Source organism: Lissotriton helveticus, chromosome 6, assembly GCF_964261635.1.
Source record: "Lissotriton helveticus chromosome 6, aLisHel1.1, whole genome shotgun sequence".
NCBI classification, from domain to species: domain Eukaryota; kingdom Metazoa; phylum Chordata; class Amphibia; order Caudata; family Salamandridae; genus Lissotriton; species Lissotriton helveticus.
The window spans coordinates 674892298-674912085 of NC_136067.1; the positions used below are offsets into that span (position 1 = coordinate 674892298).

Below are 19788 nucleotides of genomic sequence, written 5' to 3' on the forward strand. Positions count from 1 at the left end.
GTTATGTATAACTCAAAAAAGCTCTGATTGACAGACAATAACAACTAACTAACACTTCATCCATCAAGAAACAAATGTCTGCAGAACTAACACCACCTTCCAAGGACCACAAGCAGCGGGTACTTGGTCTTTCTCGTAGCAGTGGGGAAATGACCTAGTGTCCAGTATAGCAGAGTTCTTCTCTCCAGGATAATCAGATTGGGGGAGGGGGGAAGGGGGGGGGGGGGCAGTGGGAGTGCTTTGCACCCATAAAAGAACTACGCTTCTGTTACTTATATCTACCTAGCACACTGTCATTTCATTTTTAGGGGAGGGGGCTAACTGTTCACCTCCCCGAGCCTTGTAGAGGCCCGGGGACCCCATCCCTGAGCCTTATAAAGCCTTGCAAATCCCGGAAATCCGATACCCTGGGGCAGCATTCATTTTTAGGAGAGTGGCTGCTGTAATCCACTCCGAAATATCTTAGGTAGTATTTTTTAAGATGGTAAGATCAAGGGTAAAAGTACAAAGAGCCCCACCAGGAGCAGCCTTCCTACTGCTCAACCCATACACCAACTCCAAACCTCACTCTTGCAAAATTCCGCAGCATCCTCACGCTCCAACATTCCACACCACATTAGCACTGGCTGAGCAGCAAGTACAACACATCTCCTTTCTTTATGGTGAACAAGAACACAATGCAATGGTCCAAGGAAAAGTATACATTGGTAAAATGCTTACATAGTAATACCACGAGGACCCATTGCAAAGATTTGAAGGTGGCTAAAGGGCATACAAATTAAGATCAAAAAAACAGCACAATGGCATGCAACTTAACATCAAAAATGCAAAGCAAGTACAGAAGAATGTAAAAATGTACTTGAATGTTAACAAAAAATATGAAATAATGGAAAAATGACAATACCCACCCATGTACTCACAATAATGAAAACATCCAACTGGGGAAGATAAAAACAGTCCTTAAGAAAGCACAAAGCCTACACTTACCCACATCCTGTCCCTTTCCACACAAAACAAACAAACATCTTCTCTCTTTCCACACAAAACCCAACAAACCTGCATTCTACTACACCACGCATAATCAACCAAACCCCTTATACTACTAACGTACCAGCTGGCCAGACTGAAATAAAAGTGAACACACAGGGAACTAAACCCCAACAATGCAGTAGAGATCTCACCACAACAAAACAAATGCACTAGTGTGAGACCTTCCCACAAGCCATCAAAAGAGGAAGGAACGATTGATCAAGCACGCAAACAATTCTTAACCACAACACTGATACAAGAGGTGATACCTAATTCACCCACCCACCGCACAAAGGTGGTAGACATGAGTGACTATTACCCAGTCAACTCAAACACCACGCCAACCAGGTTTATTTACCTAAATCAACCCACAACCACAAAAACGGTGGTATACCAAAGAGGCTTAGCACCTTAAGCCTTCTCACACACCACCAAGTGTGAGGGAATCACACATATCCACCCACCAACCACACAAAGGCGGTAGACACAAGTGACTAACACCCAGTCAACTTGAACACTACAACAACAGGGTGATTTGCCCAAATCAATCCATACCCACAAAAATAGGGGGAGAGCAGAGAGGCTTAGCACCTTAAAGCCTTCTCACACACACACCACCAACAGTGAGGGATCCACTTATCCCACCATGGTTGTAATACAGAGTGACTTAACACCAAGTCAACTCACACACACACACACACACACACACACACACACACACACACACACACACACACACACACACACAGACACACACACACACACACAGTGGGTGAGCTACCTAAACCTCCCACAACCACACACAAGTGGTAACTCTGAGTGACTTTATGTTTAAAATCAACTCACACACAACAGTCATTCTAATGAACAAACAATCTGACTGTAAACTTCCAAAAACACAGCACGAACAGTGGTTTAAGCAAAGAATGACACCCCTTCCATGAAGTGAACAACATTTTTAGCGAAGCGTCCCAAAGTAGAATTTTTTTTTTTGATTGTCTCTATTACCTAAAGGCCAAACACTTTCAAGCGTGGTTGTTGCAATAAAATGGGCTAGCAAAGTCATAGTCCAGGGATGACAGTATTGTCAGGGTGTGCTCTGACACTGACCGTACAGTATAGTAGACACTCAAAAGCAAAGAAAGCAGTAATACTTCCAAAAATGAGGATGTTGCTTCTCCTAGACACCAAATAACAAATGGAGGAACCAACAAGGGCTAATTTTTAACGTGGTCCAGCGTATAGGCCCTAGGACTAGACATACAACAACAAGGATACACAGTTCCCCCCAAAAAATAGAAAGAAATGAAAAGAACCAAGCAAAAGTGGTAAAGGAGGGGGAACCTCCTTTCGGAACTAAAACCCTCAAACACCCAGCAAGCTAGGTGTCATGCTTCATCATCTGGGTTCCGCTCCTCGTCAGACTGGCGCTGCAATGTCTGACGGGCACCCGCGAAGGGGCTCTTTATCGGAGATCTATTGTTCCTGCCAGTTGGTGCATGTGGGTGTGAGGGCTCTAGGTGGAGTGTAGGCGTGAGGAGAAGTGGTGCTAATAAAAAAGGTTAGGCAATCCACAAGAAATGTTAATGGTGTGGTTAACTGCCTTACTTAAAAGCAGGAAGGAGAACATACATACTGGTACAAAGATACAATGATGTGTGTTCTACCTAGGGATTGGTCGACATGTTTCATGCATCATTAGCAATTCATCAGGACCTAAATAAGACAACTGTCCTACACGTGGGTGGACGGGGAACTTTACTACTTTCCACAGGAGACTCGACGGCAGGCCAAGAGGTCCTGCTGTGTCCTAGTGAGACCTAGAGAGGATGACAAATCAAGCAAAACATGGTGATAGATGTTACTACAATACTGTCACCCAACATTTAGATCACACCTGCTTGGTTCTAAAATCAAGGTGAAAGTTGCCCTGTGCAATCAAGGTGTGGTAATTAAACCAAAGGAGAAGTGTAAGAGAAAATAAAGGAATATATTTAAAAGAACGTATTTAAAAGAACGACTATGGACAGGTTAAACGATGTAAACAATATCAGTAAAAAGGACATTCACAATTCTCACCCTAATAGGGATAAGGTGTGGCGTCAACGGACTTCTCCAAATGCGTGGGCACCACGGCTGATTGTACCTTAATGGTGAGGGAGAGGAGAAGTAAAGGCCAGCCAGACAGACACTACAAGAGAAGACACACCTACACCTATTGGCGCAGGCGAGCCGATACGAGTACACACCATCCGATAGTGGCCGGGAGTGTCTAGACCCATCCCCTCTACGATATAGAGCAGTCGGGGATCACAAAGGCAAAACCGGATGGCTGCCAACAACCTGTACTGAAACCTGAGTGTCCCACGAGGATCTGACCAAAACTTGAGGTTACTGCACCGTTCCCGCCCCAGGACCGTGCATATCGGGTCCCAGTGAGCGAACAAGCAAAGAGCCCCCAAGCTAATGGCGTCCAAGTGGAAGGAAGGCTGCTAGACAAGGCGTGGCATCGGGTTGCCGAGATAGCCACTGGCGGAACAACCTGGCACACTGAACACAAGGGTAGCTGCTCGCAAAGAGTCACCCGGGTTGCAGATAACCGCATATTATAAGGTTACCGGGGTCTACTGCACACCCCGGCGAGGCACCTACCTGTCCGCGGTACGGACCCTTGGCCTGCCGTCGAGTCTCCTGTGGAAGGTAGTAAAGTTCCCCGTCCATCCACGTGTAGGACAGTTGTCTTATTTAGGTCCTGATGAATTGCTAATTATGCATGAAACATGTTGACCAATCACTAGGTAGAACACACATCATTGTATCTTTGTACTAGTATGTATGTTCTCCTTCCTGTTTTTAAGTAAGGTAGTTAACCACACCATTAAAATTTCTTGTGGATTACCTAACCTTTTTTATTAGCACCACTTCTCTTCACGCCTACACTCCACCTAGAGCCCTCACATCCACATGCACCAACTGGCAGGAACAAAAGATCTCCGATAAAGAGCCCCTTCGCGGGTGCCCATCAGACATTACAGCGTCAGTCTGACGAGGAGCAGAACCCAATTGATGAAGCATGACACCTAGCTTGCTGGGTGTGTGAGGGATTTAGTTCCTGCACCCTGGTTGCCTTACACATACGTGCTAGATGACCCTTCTTGCCACATTTAAAACAAGATTGATTAACTGCAAAGCAAAATTTGAAATTTCCCAAATGAGATCTACTCCCACATCGATAACAAGATAATCCTTGCGCATCATTTCTAGGCTTGTTGGAACTGGAGAACGAAGGAACTTGAGAACGATTCGGATTTGATGTTCTTCGTTCCGAAGTTCTGATTGCTGCTTTAGTGGTGATGGCATTGATCTCAGAAGATTCTGTCGGAGTTGCTACAGGTGATGCAGGAGTACTCATTTCTTTTAAACAAAATTGTGAATGTTCAACAGAGTTAAAGCAGTTTCTAAATCAGGGTCACCAGACGATAAGAGTTTTTCACGCACTTTCCTATCATGAGTGCGTTCAATAAGCTGATCCCTAATGATTTCATCTCTAAATTCTCTATAGTTGCAATTGACTGCCAGGATCCTCAAGGCTGCAACGAAATCATCGATGGACTCTCCGGGTAACTGTGCACGTTGCAAAAACTTGTGACGCTCCAATACAGTGTTCCGTTTGGGACTAAATCTTTTGTCCAATGTCTTGACGAGAGAAGCATACTCGTCTAATACTTGCGCATCACCGTCATCACTTGAAATGGATATTCTTACTTCTTCGAGTGGTAAGGTTCCCAGAATGGACCTTCCTTCAGGTCCCAAATTATATACTAATAGCGCCTTCTTCTTTTTTGATGTGAAGGTATCACCATCGATGGCTTCAATGTAAGCGTCAAATGTGGCTTTCCATTGTTTCCAGGGCATGGGAGGAGGACCTGGAGACTGCAAAAAGGGAGGTGGCGAGGCTACCTTTTCCATTTGCGTGGGGAGCTGCTGCCTCAAAATCAAACAATTTCTTTATATAGCTAAATTCTACAAATTTCTTAGGGTATTTAATGGTTAATGTGTAAAAGTTTTCCCTTGTTAAGTGCTGAAGAATTGTTTTCCCTTGTTAATTGCTGAAGAATGACATCATAATGCAGGCTGCAATGCAGGCGTGTTAAAATCCGCTTTGAGTTGCTGTGGCAATGTGCATCATAGAAGGTATCTAGGGCCCAGCTTAGATGACGCGCGTCACAATGCGCTCTGGGTTGCCGTGGCAGCGCGCGTCATGGAGAAGAATGTTGATGCGTCAAAGAGACTCGCGCTTAATGTTCAGAAGCAGCGCTCGCGCTTAATGTTTGAAACAGCGGTAATGCGCTTCAAGCTTAATTAACACCAATTGAAAAGTGACAGCACACGAAAGTCAACAAACTCACGTCCCAATAGTTATGCCATATCGATGTCGTTCCGTTTTGGAGTCCTTCACTCCTAGTAGTGAGTTTCCACTTCTACTTGATGTCACGGTTGCCTCGTCTTCCAAATTGAGTTACAGGCAACTCTTGAGAGAGGTGAAGTACTGGACCATCGTCGCCAGGGAAAGGAAGATGCAGCAAAGATGTTGTAAAAGCACAGTCCTTTATTACGGTCCAGTCAACAGCTCTCCCGGCAGCAACTGCCGTCCGGGAGTTCCACGCATCACAACACAGGAAACTCCACGAGCGTCATTGTGCTCGTGGAGAAGCCTGTGTCCTTAAAGAAACAGTGCATCACAGAAACAGTACATCCCCACAGAGACTGAACAGCTTTGTGTACTATATTTGCAAACTTGATGATATATATGGAAATCTAGGATCAAAAAAATGCAGTAGCCCGAGTTTTATCAACAATGTCAATGAGCTCGATGAGAGGTTGAACAGTTGAAGCAGACTTTGATCTGCTTGCACTGCACCGTTGCACCAAAAGCTACGGAGCATCCCTAGCATGAGTCACGTACCTATAGGTGTCCACTCTGCACCACAGCCAGTCTTACTGTTGTGCTTCGATGATGAACTGCTGTTAAAAGAGCCTTCACTTCCAACATGGCCAGCTCTGGCACTAGTTTCTGAAAATGTTTTATGCTGGCCATTCATGCAAAGCAAGGTGCAGCATGTTTAAAGTTCACAGAGTGGGGGCAGTGATGTGCAGCTCGTGGAACAATGCCATGATGTCAGCTGGAGGTGACGGTACCATGCTGTTTGCTTTATGATCATCTGTGTCTTTCTTTTTTTATGTTTTTATTAAATCAAACTTCTCATCGACAGCCATGACAACATATAGCCCAAAATTGAACATTTCTACCATTTTACATCTTTGGACACACTTTTCTCATTCGCATATTACTATCACATTTTCCGAACACAGTTATATCCTGTCTCGCGGTTGCGGCACCATCTTATTCCGGTAGCAGGTCACACAAGTCTCCCCTGAAGCTATTCCAGGGCGCCCAGATTTTATTCCATTTACGCGGGATTCCTCTGTTTGCATATACTGTTCGTTCCGTGATCATTGCAAGGTCTATGTTCCCAAACCACTTCGCCAACGTTGGCAGGTCCACCGCCCCCCATTTCTGCGCTATGTCTCTCTTGACAATCACGAAACCCAGTGTGACCCAGATCTGTCCATGGCGCGTAAGGTCGTTAGGGTCCCATATGTTTAAGAGACATTTGCGTGGCTCTGGTAAAAGGGATAGTTCCAGTGTTTGTGAGATTGTACGCAACACCTGTCTCCAGTATTCTATTATTGCTGGACATTCCCACATAGTGTGAATGAAGGTACCCTCCTCCCCACATCCTCAAAGACAGTATGGATGCTGTGCTCTCTGCAGCTTATGTAATGTGGTTCTAGTGTAGTATATGCGGTGCACTATCTTGAGCAGCACTAGTCTAAGCTTGGCTGAGACTCCCACCTCCCTAGGAGATGCCATCGCTTCCGCCCATTCCGAGTCGTCCATGTCTCCTACTTCAGTGGCCCATTTCTCCCGCAGTGCCACTGTAGGGTCAGGTAGGTTGTTGATCAATTTTCGGTACGTGAGTGGTGTTGCTCACTTTTGCATAAAGTCAGTGAGCAAACGGTCTTCTAATGGGGAGGCCTCCGGCACTTCCGTATCTGGGGGAATTGCCGTCAACAATGCATGCCTAATTTGTATAAATCTGTATGTTTCATTCGGGCCTAATTCATACTGTCGCTGTAGTTGGGTAAACGGAAGAACTGTGCCTTTATCCCATAAGTCACCCACCATGGAGATGCCTATATTATCCCACTGCGTAAAACCTCTACTGTGTCGTAGCTGTCCCAGGACCTTGGTGTCCCAAAGTGGGGTAAGCTGAGTTATCACCCCTTTCCACCCCAGCTTCGCCTGCGCCTTGTACCATACGCCAACCGTTTGTTTCGTGGGACCCTCTAATTTCGAGGCAAGTCCTCTATTGTAGAGTGCCGCCAGCATATTATTTGAGCCCAGTTGCGCCCTATCTGCCCTGTAGGCAGGGTCATCTTGGGGAGCGTGTATCCATTGTTTAAGCGTTTTAAGTTGTGCAGCCCAGTAGTACAATTGTATGTTTGGTAGCGCTATCCCGCCGTTATACCAACTTCGGTGCAGTTTAACCTGTGCTATACGTGCTGGTCCGGGCCCCCACAACAGGGTTGATACTTGTGCTGCCACCTGTTTAAGAGATCTGGGCGGAATCGGATATGGCACGTTATCAAGTGCATAGAGAAATCTTGGTAGCGCCATCATTTTGTATAATGCTGCTCTCCCCAGAAGCGTCAGGAGCAACGACGCCCAGTGCGCGGCATCGCGCTTTAGACGTTCCAGAGGTGGGGGAAGATTTTTCACAAAGAAGTCTGCCGCATCCTTAGTAATATGAATACCTAAGTATTTAAAGGTGTTTCTTGCCAATACCAATGGGCAATCTACTAGGAGCAAAGGCTCTGGTCCCCGCAGTGTATAAAGCACCGACTTAGACCAGTTTATGGTATATCCTGATACATGCCCATGCTCATCACACAATTTAAGGAGTTCTGGAATACCGTGATCTGGGTCCGTCAAGTAGACCAACATGTCCGCATAGAGCGAGAGACGGTCTTCCCATCCTCCTCCCCAGCTAATGCCCTTCAACAATGGGGTTGACCGAATTAACATTGCCAGTGGCTCTAGCACTATTGCAAACAGCAACGGCGACAGTGGGCACCCCTGTCGTGTTCCCCTCGCTAGTTCTATCGTATGAGAGATATGGCCTTTTGTTGCAACCTGCGCCAGCGGCGCCGAGTAGAGCAATCGGATCCAAGCTATAAATTTCGGGCCAAATCCCATATGAGTTAGTACAGCAAAGAGATATTGCCAATTTACCATGTCAAATGCCATTTTCGCAACTAACGATAATATCACCGCCGGTTCCGACAATTTCGAAGCCTGTGCGAGCACTCCATGCACGCGCCTAATATTCAGTGCGATGTTCCTATTTGGCATGAAACCCGACTGGTCTGGGTGAATCAATTGTGGTAGATGGGACATTAACCTATTCGCTAATATTTGCGCTAGGATTTTTGCCTCTGCATTCAACAATGATATCGGGCGGTAGGAGGTGCACTCCGTCGGGGGTTTACCTGGCTTTGGAATCGCCACTATAGTCGCTATTCTTTGATCCAGTGGGAGCATCGTCTTCTGCAAACTGTCCTTATACATCGCCAACAGGGGTTTGCTTATAGTCTCGGTCATAAGCTTGTACCATTCAATTGGGATCCCGTTGGGCCCCAGGGCTTTTCCAGATTGAACCGACCTAATTGCCGTTTGAATTTTGTCCTGCGTCAGGTCTGCTTCTAATTCTAGTGCTGCTTCAGGCGTGAGCATCTGTGTTTCAATGTGTCTGAGTGATTCTGTTATTTCAGTCTCCGATAAGGTCTGACATGGTGTATAAATCTCCCTAAAATATTCCGCCAGTGTATGCACTATCTCTGCAGGGTGTTTCTGGAGTCTACCCTCCTGTGACTGTAACTGTTGTATTCCTCTGGAGCCTTCCCCCTTTTGTCCAGCCAAGCCAACATTTTGCCCGCCTTATCTCCCACCTCATAAATTTTATGTTTTGTCGCCATGATGTTGCCAACCGTTATACTTTTTAGATGGGCCTTGTGCTGTTGTGGACATATATTCAGGGAGTGCATTGCTTCTGGAGTGGGGTCTGTCATGTGCCTCATGTTTGCGTCCTGTAATTTCAGTTCTAATTCAACTAATTCTTTCTGTTGTGCCCGTTTATACCCAGTGATCGAAGTAATCGCCTGACCCCTAAGAACTGTCTTGTATGCTTCCCATACTATGGATGGTGAGTCGACTGATGCTGTGTTTTCTTCAAAGTAATATTTGATGGTGGTTTCAGGTTCTTTCCTAATGCTGGGAATCTTAAGATAGTTAGGGTAGATGGGATATAGCCTCTTACGAGACTTCTCTCGGCAAGAGAGCGTCAGTAGCACTGGGGAATGATCCGAGATGCCCCTAGGCCGAATTTCTATCTCGTCGACAATTTGCATTCTAGCCGCCAACATCAGGAAGTAATCAATATGTGTTAAACTCTTATGTACTGCAGAGTAGTACATGTACTGGCAGGCTGCGGGATGCATGGACCTCCAAACATCTACCAATCCCATAGCCTCTAAAAATCCCCGTATCCGTGAGGATTCGGCTGTCTGTGCTCAGGCCGGGTACCTGTCTAACGCTGTGTCTATCGTTGCATTGAAGTCCCCTCCTATAATAAGATCGCCTTCTGGTAGCGCTAGTAGAAAGTCTCCCAATGCAGGAAGCGCTACCGACTGAAGCGCAGGTGGGATATACACCGACACTATATTCAGAAGTCTGCCCTCCCATTGTCCCTGTATCGCCGCAAAACGACCTTGGTCATCTATCTTACTCTGCAATACTATAAATGGGGAGGCTTTCTTGACTAGTATGCCCGTCCCTCTTGAGCCTGCTGAGAATTCTGAGAGTGGCGCCATTTTGTACCCCCATCTATCTAGGGCCTTACATGCCGTCCCCGTGAGGTGTGTTTCTTGGAAGAGCACTAGTGTTGGGCCGTGTCACTTTAGAGCCTGTAGCACCAGGCCTCTTTTTATTTTATCGCCTAGACCCCTTACATTCCAAGTTAGTAGTCGTAGGGGGGCCACCAGCGTTTCCTGCCTCAGTGTACTGGTATGATCAGGTTGTGTACCCGTTGACATGAGTGACCTGCTGGGGGAAGTGGACTCGCCTCCCCGCCGAGACGGTAGTGCCTCCTGCAATTATCCAAATACATAATGTATCTACCCTGTCGAGAGCAACTCTAAACTTACATAAAAAAACAATAGTAACTCCACCCTTCATCTCTACCCCCCTCCCTGCCTCCCTGCTTAACGGACCTGTAACCGCCCGCCTCCCCAACTTAGCAGAGTGCTTTACCTGACCCCAACCCATAGTACTTGCTTCTCGGGGTAAAAGGTCCGTGAGAACTGAGGCCCTTTCCGGCGCTGACGATTGTTGCCGCCACAGCGGGAGCCCTCCACTGTTCTCCATCCTTCTAGCCAGTCGTAAGTCGCTTCCGGTGTTTCAAAAAAACACGTTTTTCCATTGGCGACTACCCTAAGCCGCGCTGGGAATAACATTGAGTAGGGTAGTTCTTGTGCTTTCAGCGCCTTCTTTACCTCCAGGAAAGTCCTTCTACGACGGCTACTTCGGCTGTGTAATCAGGAAAAAAGGCAATCGTAGAGTTATGTATTCTTATTGGTGGGGAAATTCTTGCCGCCTGTAGGATCACGTCCCTGTCTCTAAAGTTAAACAGTCTAGCCAACACTGCCCTCGGGTCAGCTCCGGGTTTGGGTTTGCCCCCAGGGACCCTATGCACTCTTTCGACAGAGAAGAAACTCGACAGGCCCTTGGGTTGCAGTCTTGTCTTGATCAATTCCTCTACGTACAGATCCATTGCTTGGGTACCTTCGGACTCCGGAACCCCGAGAATACGCACATTATTCCTTCTTGAGCGCCCTTTCTGATTGTCCAACTTCTCTCGTAATTGCCTGTTCTCAGCTTGAATGCGGGTCATTGCCGTCTGCAGTTCTGACGTGTCCTCCACTAGTGACTTGGTAACGATCTCTACCTCTTTAATCCGTTCAGTCATTTTATGGAAGTCTGCCGGTAGTAGTGAAACATCAGTTGATATTGACCCTACCGTCGTTTGAACACTGGTCAGCGCTTTCATAATATCCTCTAGTGTCACTTTCTTTGTCCCATCGCCATCTGGTGTCTTTCCCGTGGAAGGGCGACCCTCCGGCAAGGGCGGGGAATTTTTTTCGAACGCATACTTGTCCAGTTTCGACTGCGTCAATTGATTTTTGGGCCCCCTTCCAGCCATGGCAGGCCCGTTGGGTGATCACTCTTATAGTCTCTCTACAGATTCTGATTCACTATTTCTCTTGGGTGCGCCAGTTGTCAGTTGTGTTTTCTGCCACTGTATACCGCTCACTTGGGAGAGCTTCCGATGAGCTCTGCTTTACTATGGGTCCCAGCAATTGACCGTCGCCGTCGTTCTGCCTCAATAGAGCGCTGGCCCGATTTGCCTTATCGCCGTCTTGGCTATGCCTCTGTAGTGTAATGCTGTGATTCTGTGTCGCAGTCAGCGCCCCAACCGGGCACCTCAATTCATGGTCAGCCCTTAATTCCCAGGGGGGGGAGAAGGGGCCCGATCCCTACTTCCAACTATGTTCGCCGCCACCGGGACATCCACTGCCGCTGGATTGTTGTGCTCGTTATTTGCTGCTTCTCCCCTTCTGTTTTAGGCTTCCTGGGCTCATAGATCCCCCCGGGCCTGCCACCCTCTCCAATCCGCTCAGACCTTCTTGTTGGGACGCTCACTGCTGTCCTCGCCTCCACTGTCTTGTCCCCTCTTCCACTCCACACCTCCACCACCTCCTGACGTTGTTAACTCAGGGACCCCCCCGTACTCGCCACAGTCTGCTCCCCTTCGGCGGTAGGGGTGAAGCGGCAGGGGGCCGGGGGCTCACACGGATATAGTGCGACCTTGATCCGTCATGCGCAGTGGTACCAGTGAGTCCCTGGCGTCCGTTCTCCTTGCTGCGGTGCCCGGGGGTTTCTAGTCTCCCCCCCACCTCCTACGGTTGCTATTACTATGCTCCGTTTCTGAGCCAATGATTGTCGGCTGCTCCCTCTGTGTCGGGGTAGCCGCGGTATGTTGTCCCGCCGCAGCCCGATAGACCTCCTCAGCCGCCGCGGGTCTCGAGCCACTCCAGGGCGCGGTTCCCGGCAGCGGGCTAGGCCCCAGAATGCCGCTGCCTTTTCTGCTGGTTCCCGGCTCCGTTTCGGGATCGGATGTCACCCGGTCAGAGACGCTCGGTCCTAGACGTCGGCCACTGCCCTCGGAGTTTTGTTTTGTGCCGGATCAGCTTGCGGATTCATGTAAAGGGACGCAGTTTCTCCGGAGCTCTTGGACTACGCAGCCATCATGGTCGGCTGCTAGCCACGCCCCTCATCTGTGTCTTTCTGTGAGATATACATACTTGTTCCCAGAAGCTTTGCATACCCGTGGTGGCACTAGTGTTAAGGGAACAGGCTGAAGGGACTAGCATGAATCTTGCTCCTATTGACTTTTGCATGAGTAGTAGATGAAGAGACCACAAGTGCCTTGCCTGCAGGCTCCATCGTCACTAGCACAAGAGCAATGACAAAGACAGCGAAAGGTGTGCTAGCTACCTGTAGAGGAGAACGAACCCCTGCTACATCCTGTGTGAGCCACACCCTCTGTGTACCTGTCAGTACACTGCTACATGACTGTTGGAATGTTTCTTTTTCCTGCCGTGACAGGTTACTCTTCCTGAATGCTGTTGTGGCCTATGGCAGTACAATCGGCACCACCAAGTGGTGAGGGGCGAGGGCACATGTTTCTGCACACCGTTTGTAGTCTGGATGTGTTACTACTGATTGGTCCTACACTGCCACAGACACTGATGGATGAGAAGGGTGTTGTGAAAGGCTGCTGAGAAAGGTACAATAGTAGAGAATACTTGTTTCAGCCTCCACTTTCAAGGAGATACCCAACACGCTGGTCTAGATGAAAGCCACCTGGCATATGGTTCAGATGTAGGTGGGAGTTGTGAAGATTTTATATTGGCAAAGCGACTCCAGGAGGGGAAAGACTGGAAAAGAATGCTTTGTTTGAGGACTGCTTAAGAGGGATGCCAGTTCCTTGTATTACGTTATTCGGTCAATTTGCCCGTGCCTGGAAAAGAGAGAATTCTGATGGGGTTTTCACCATTGTTGACTTTGTTGATGATGATGAGAGCATATGCCTCTGGTGGCACGTGGCCACTGCTGAAAGAGAGAGCCATGGAGATTCCCATTATCTTAGTGGCAGGTTGCCACACCTGTAAATGAGAAGGGAGTCCTGGTCCCGAGTTGCCGGAATGCTTTATCGATGGGCTGATGGGTATGGAAGGGTCCCGAGTTGCCGGAATACTTTATCGATGGGCTGATGGGTATGGAAGGCGCTACATAATGGATCCTATTTGTACTGTCTTCTTTAAGCTGGCTGGTGTATCTTGGAAGCCTCCCATTCCTATTGACAGGACCAGACCAGGGAGTGGTCTGTGACGGGAGAAGATGCGGAGTCCTAAGGATGTGACGGAGAGAGCAGGAGTCCCCTGTGAGTTTCCGCGGCCTGTCGCCACATTTTAGGGCATGCATTGCGTGGCCTGTCGCCACCTTTTACAAGTTATTTCATGGCTGCCTTCCCATCAATGGCCATGTGCATCAGTACCATCTAGGGGGCGTTACATGGCATGAGTGGAATCCTGCACCATGTACCGATCCAGTTGTCTAGCTGGCATACATCCTGTCCTGGTGTGTGCATGTTTGTCCAGGTTACATCTACCCTTGAAGTTGCGCGAGTGACTAGGCGGAGGCTCTGAGGTGGTCTTGTGGCTGTCTAGATGTGGACACGTGCAGACCCAGTGCAGCCCATAGGCGGTCCCGTGGCAACTCATTTAAAGGGCCTCTCAGAGTGTGAGTGATGGATTTTACTTTGTCCCACTGGCGGATTTTCAAGGTTGTCGTGGATTAATGTGCCCACAATGGGTTTCACTCAGCCTCCTGATGCACCTATGTATGAACTAGACAACATCAATTGTCTCACAGCAAGAGTACGCTGGACTGACTATCATCATGTAGGGGAACTGTCAGTTAACTGATGCAAAGCTGGAGGGCCAGACTTCATCAGCACCGTGTTCGTGTCCAAATGTACCTGGTTAAAATATGGACACTTGCCAAGATGCCCGGGTGCTTCCAGCTGCACCATTCCACTGCTATCCTGCACTGTGAGACTTTTATCATGAAAAAATGGCTGGGTCAAGTGTGCACCATCCTAAGAGTCAATATCATAAGTCTGCAATCTGATAATCACATTTGGATGATATAATAAATATCATTAAGTAACACAGGACACAAGAATTAGTCGTAATCCCTCGTAGTTTAAGAGTCTTCTTTGTCTTTTTTATTTTTCAATTCATCAAGCAAAAAGCAGCAACTTCAATTCATTAAACAGAGAACAGCCGACACGTGTTTCGTAAGTACTGGATGAGTACTAACAACTTTTTCAAGGCTGAAGAAAAATATACAGGACATATGAAAAGAAGTCTGGCACAATCGGACGCCGCCGTCTGTTGGCTCCAGAAGAAGCTGAGGGGTTAATTCTCAGCTCTTCACACCTTACGTCCAAATTAAACACCGTATTAGTTAACCCAAAGGTGATGAATCTCTGGACAAGATCTATCCAGAGGTTTGTATCTGTTGCACGTATAACATGGAAGGTGTGTATTCTCAATAATTCTGCCCGCAGTCCGGAAGTATGTGTCAAAGTAGAGTCTCGTAAAATTGAAAATTTTCAGGATTAAGTTATCTATTGTCGTATCTTTAAGGAGTCCGAGAAGAGGCGAAAAGTCTAGCCATTACAGGTATCAAAGCGGGGCTCCAACAAGAGGTCCAGGTATTCCAATCCAATACCTGAAGTCAAAGTAACGGCGTCCCATGCGGTTGGTACTAGTATAATAATTGTTGTCCTCTATTTTCTTGTTAACTATATATATATATGTGAATGTGTGGATACCCCTCCCATGAGGGACACCACTACCTTGTTTCTTTCACTGTGAGACTTTTAGTTGCTTTTTACATTCCTTCCAATAGGTTGGACTTTTGTTTGCTGTTTTCCATATGATTTGGGAGGAATGTTGTGTCCTGTTGGACACAGTTGAATGCTTTGCTAGCCACTCCCTCGAGGGCTGGCCCCACACTCACCTACACCCATCCAATACAGGTGCTACCAATTAGGGGCCCTGCTAATAAAGAAGCCCGAGTGCACGTACTTGTGGCCATTACCAGTAACCACGATCACGGTGTTGGTGTCTGCTCATTTCCCCAGCATGTGGGCCTAGAGCCCACGGATATAACAGGCAGCACGTACACTAGGAGCGTCCCGGGTGGCTCCAAGCTCGGACACAACGTTCAAGCAGACAGTTGGAGACAGGTGAGGGAAAGAATTTCAAAATTACTTGCGCAGTGGTCTATCTTTTCCTCAGGAGAGGAAAACGATTTCCTCCGTAGCACCACCAATGCACCACTTTTCGTCTTGCAGCCGGTTCCGGAAAACACATGGGTGGGTGCAAAACTCCTCTTCCTTGTTGCTCTTCCCAACACGGACTATGGGGAAGTTACAAACTGCTGCAAATGATTGGCACAACTCCCCAGGGATGTAGATCAGTTTCACCTGTGCCACGAACACAGAGAGAACGCTGGTGACAACGCAATGGCCCAAATCCACACAAAGTGCTGGAAACACAGCATATCTAGTGACAGTGAATTACTCATGAACACACACAAAGATGGAATTATCACAGCAGGTTGTCCCAAATTGCGGTTGCGGCAGACCCATAAAAAGGTCAAAGGTGGGACAGCTTAACTCACCACAGGTCTACTCCAACAATTCCAGGATGACACAGCAGGATATGCCACGCCCGGGTTGGGGTAGACCAATCTTAAGGTCACTGGAGGGACTCAGGGCTGCCAGATTGATCAAATGCCAGTATTAAACTTTGTTCACAAATGTAATGAACTAAACTTTTGCAAATAATTTTTTTTTTTTACACAATGTCTCAAAGAAAGCGTTGGCAGACCACTCTTTAAGTGGTAAGCCTCATATACATGACATACACAGGGGGCTCAGGGCTGCCAGATTACTGTTACACACATTGAGTTCTTAGTCAAGAAGTTGCTTCAGGCTTCACATTCCAATAGGTTATGTTTCAATTAGTCTTAGCTTCCACCATCCAGCTCTCACACGCAGGTTAAAAATTGTTGCCAAAAATGTTGTAATCAATCGAAGATCTAACTCCAGACTATCTTAGGTGGTATTTATTAAGATGGTAAAATCAAGAGTAAAATGACAAAGAGCACCACCAGGGGCAGCTTTCCTGCTGCTAAGCCCATACACCAACCGCCAACCTCACTCATCCAACATTCCACAGCATCATCACACTCCAACATTCCACGCAACATTCACACTGACTGAGCAGCAAGTACAACAAGGGCCCTCCTACCCGGGCCGCCACAAGGCCAGGGGAACCGATAGCCCAAGGACGATCACTTTATTTACCCTTTAATTATTGCTGCGGGTGTCGTAGGGCCCACCGGGGACACCCACAGCAATTGTTGGTCATAAAGGTCACAGGGAAGCCCCAGGGCCAACGCGGCCCTTGCCAGCTCACCAGCCTGCACGTTTGTAGTACAGCATGTGCCGGCTCCATCTGTTTGTTACTGCCATACTGCCAAGTGGGAGCAGCATTTTTCTGCTGTCACTGGAAGAGAGTAAACATGTGTATCCTGCTGGCAAGAGCACAGGCCGGGAGTTGAAGATCTCCATACCCGCGCTCTTGCAAGCAGGGAACTGCAGTTTCCCAGAGGTTGTGGTCCCCGGGACACTGCTACCATTGGACCAGTGGATGGCAAGGGGGCTTCACGCAAATTCCCCCCAAAAAGGTTTATGACCTGGGGATGGGGTCCTGAGGGCACATACGAGGCACAAGGAGGGGTAGCCACATTTCCAGGGGAATGGGATCCTCGGAGCCTATGAAAGGGTTGCGGAGGGGGCCGCACGCATGCCTTTATATGAGGTGCATGGTTCTACATCAGTTGGCTATTTACTAGCAGCTGGGGAGCTACTAGAAGCATGGAAGTTATTCATAGGAAGGCACTTGTTTAGTGGCTTTGCTGTCAGCTCTGAGACCGTGACATATGCAATCTAATTTCAACTTCCTGTCTGGACCATATTGTGTCATTTCGGGCAAATCACTTATGGTAGATTCACAAATGTATTTTCAAAGCTATGCGCATCTTCGATGTGCAAATAAGAGTATTTATGTGACCAAATACCGCCCTTATTCACAAAATCGTAAATGATTGGATTTTGCTCTTGTAAATGGATTTACATACATACATGTAACATTCCAAAAGCTTGCCCTAATTTCAAATAGAAAATTTGCTTACAGGAAGTGAGTGTGGCCACTCAACGGTGAAGACAAGGCAAAATATAATGTACCCCCACACATTCTCAAAATTAAGGATATTAACACTATCTGCAAGTGGTTTTCCATACTTTTAGTTTGGATATGGGAACAAACCACTTCCATAATTGGTGGTGTGTAGGGAAAGGGATTTCTCCAAGAGGAAAAATAGCTTCCATGAAGAAAAAATAAAAACATTGCTAAACAGTGATAGCAAACTAATGTGTCACTTTCTATATGAGGAAATCTAAACTACATTTCTGTTTGCATAAAATGCTACACATTTGAATACTCTTGAAAACAGGCAACTAGCACAGGTTTTCAAGACCATTCCACAAACTTTGGGTGAATTTTAAAAAAAAGACAGAAATTGCCCGAAAGACAGATTTACCTCCATTAGGTCAAATGTACAACATTTTCATAGCTCGTAACTTGTGATATTTGAATCCCGATCTATCAACTTTTTATGTACCTCATGAACAGAAATGATCAAATGCCAGTATTAAACTTTGTTCACAAATGTAATGAACTGAACTTTTGCAAAGAAAAAATACATTTTGACACGACGTCTCAGAAAAAGCATTGGCAGACCACTGGAATGGAACGGCCCGGAGATGAATGGGGAAATAAGTAGAGCCGCTTGGCTGAAAGAATTCCCTAGACGTTGGCAGTGCTTCCCTGCCAGGTAAGCCTTCCTTTCTATTAAAGGTTGTTGCAAGGACTGCACAGACCAATCACAAAGAATTTTCTGATATGTTAACTTTGGGCTGCGCTACATGCTAGACGGTGTTGCAATGTCAAAAATAGCCCTAAATATGCCCCGGCGTGTCCCCGCTGATTTGTTCCACCTAGTCTGGAATTCCCATAATGCTCATTAATTCTGGAGCAGAGTCACTGCAAAGATTAATACAATGATGGCTAGAACTAATCACAGGAGATCCTAAGTTAATGTTGCTGATAGTTACCTAGGGCCCGATGTAGGTAGGCCGTTACCGATCGGTAACGGCCGAAAATACCGATTCTGGGCCCTTACCGATCGGTATACTGGCATCGAGATAGGGCACAAAAAAAAGTACAAATCGGAGCGAAAACCGAATCGGAATGATTACCGAATGTAAAAGAATGCGATACGTACATACCGAAAATCGGATACAGTACGAATCGGTAACACACCGAATCGGATGCAAACACCGAATCGGTGCATGTACAGAATCGGTAGTGACACCGAATCGGACATAAGCCGAATCGGTGCATGTACCGATTCGGTAGTGACACCGAATCGGACATAAGCCGATTCGGTGCATGTACCGATTCGGTAGTGACACCGAATCGGACATAAGCCGATTCGGTGCATGTACCGATTCGGTAGAGACACCGAATCGGACAGAAGGCAAATCGGAGAACCTACCAATTCGGTAGATTCACCGATCGGGAAAATCCCCGCTTCGGACAGATGGGGAGATGTAGGGAGACACAGAAACACCGATTTTGGCTCAAAATCGGTAGAATCCACTCGGCAATTACCATGGATTACGATCAGGTGGTAACCAACTCCAACCCATAAAAACAGCCCCAAAATGCATTGCAACTTGCAGGATGGCAGCTTTTTATGTCATAGCGAGGCGGCTACGGCTACAGCAGCAAGGAGAGAGGGAATGGCAAAGAGAGGAGCAGGTATACAGACAACGTATCACCCTGGTCATGCTGACAGATGCAGAGATCCTACAGCGGTACAGGCTGGACTCAGAGACCATCACAGACCTCATTAGGGACCTCCAACCCCTGTTGCAGCACCCCACCCCAAGGGCACACGCAATCCCTGTGCAGGTGCAGGTGCTATGCTGCCTACACCTGCTGGCGTCTGGCAGCTACCAAAGTGTAGTCGCTGTGGCAGGAGGGGTGACCCAGAGCAGCCTGTCAAGGTTCTTCCACAAGTTCCTTGATGCCATGATCCAGAGGATGGCCCACTACATTTCCTTCCCTGCAACCCAGGCAGAACTTGTACAGACCAAAGCAGACTTCTACCAGATGGCAAGATTCCCCCACATCATTGGCTGCATAGACGGCACACACATTCCGATTTGCCCACCATCTGACACAGAATACATCTACCGCAATCGGAAGTCCACTCACACCATCAACGTACAGGTGATCTGCAATGCGAAA

The 19788-nt window shown here is 47.4% G+C and overlaps 2 protein-coding genes across 3 annotated transcripts in view; both read right to left on the minus strand.

The window, feature by feature from the left end:
* Positions 1-19788, minus strand: part of UBE3D (ubiquitin protein ligase E3D) — a 1125452-nt gene that overhangs the window by 278511 nt on the left and 827153 nt on the right. The gene's annotated exons all lie outside the window — the stretch shown is intronic.
* The window catches only part of LOC144761303 (uncharacterized), a 54824-nt gene continuing 48305 nt past the window's right edge, over positions 13270-19788 (minus strand). Inside the window, exon 5 of the mRNA XM_078646748.1 lies at positions 13270-13384. Coding sequence (XP_078502874.1) covers positions 13270-13384 — 115 coding nt within the window. The remainder of the gene's footprint in view (positions 13385-19788) is intronic.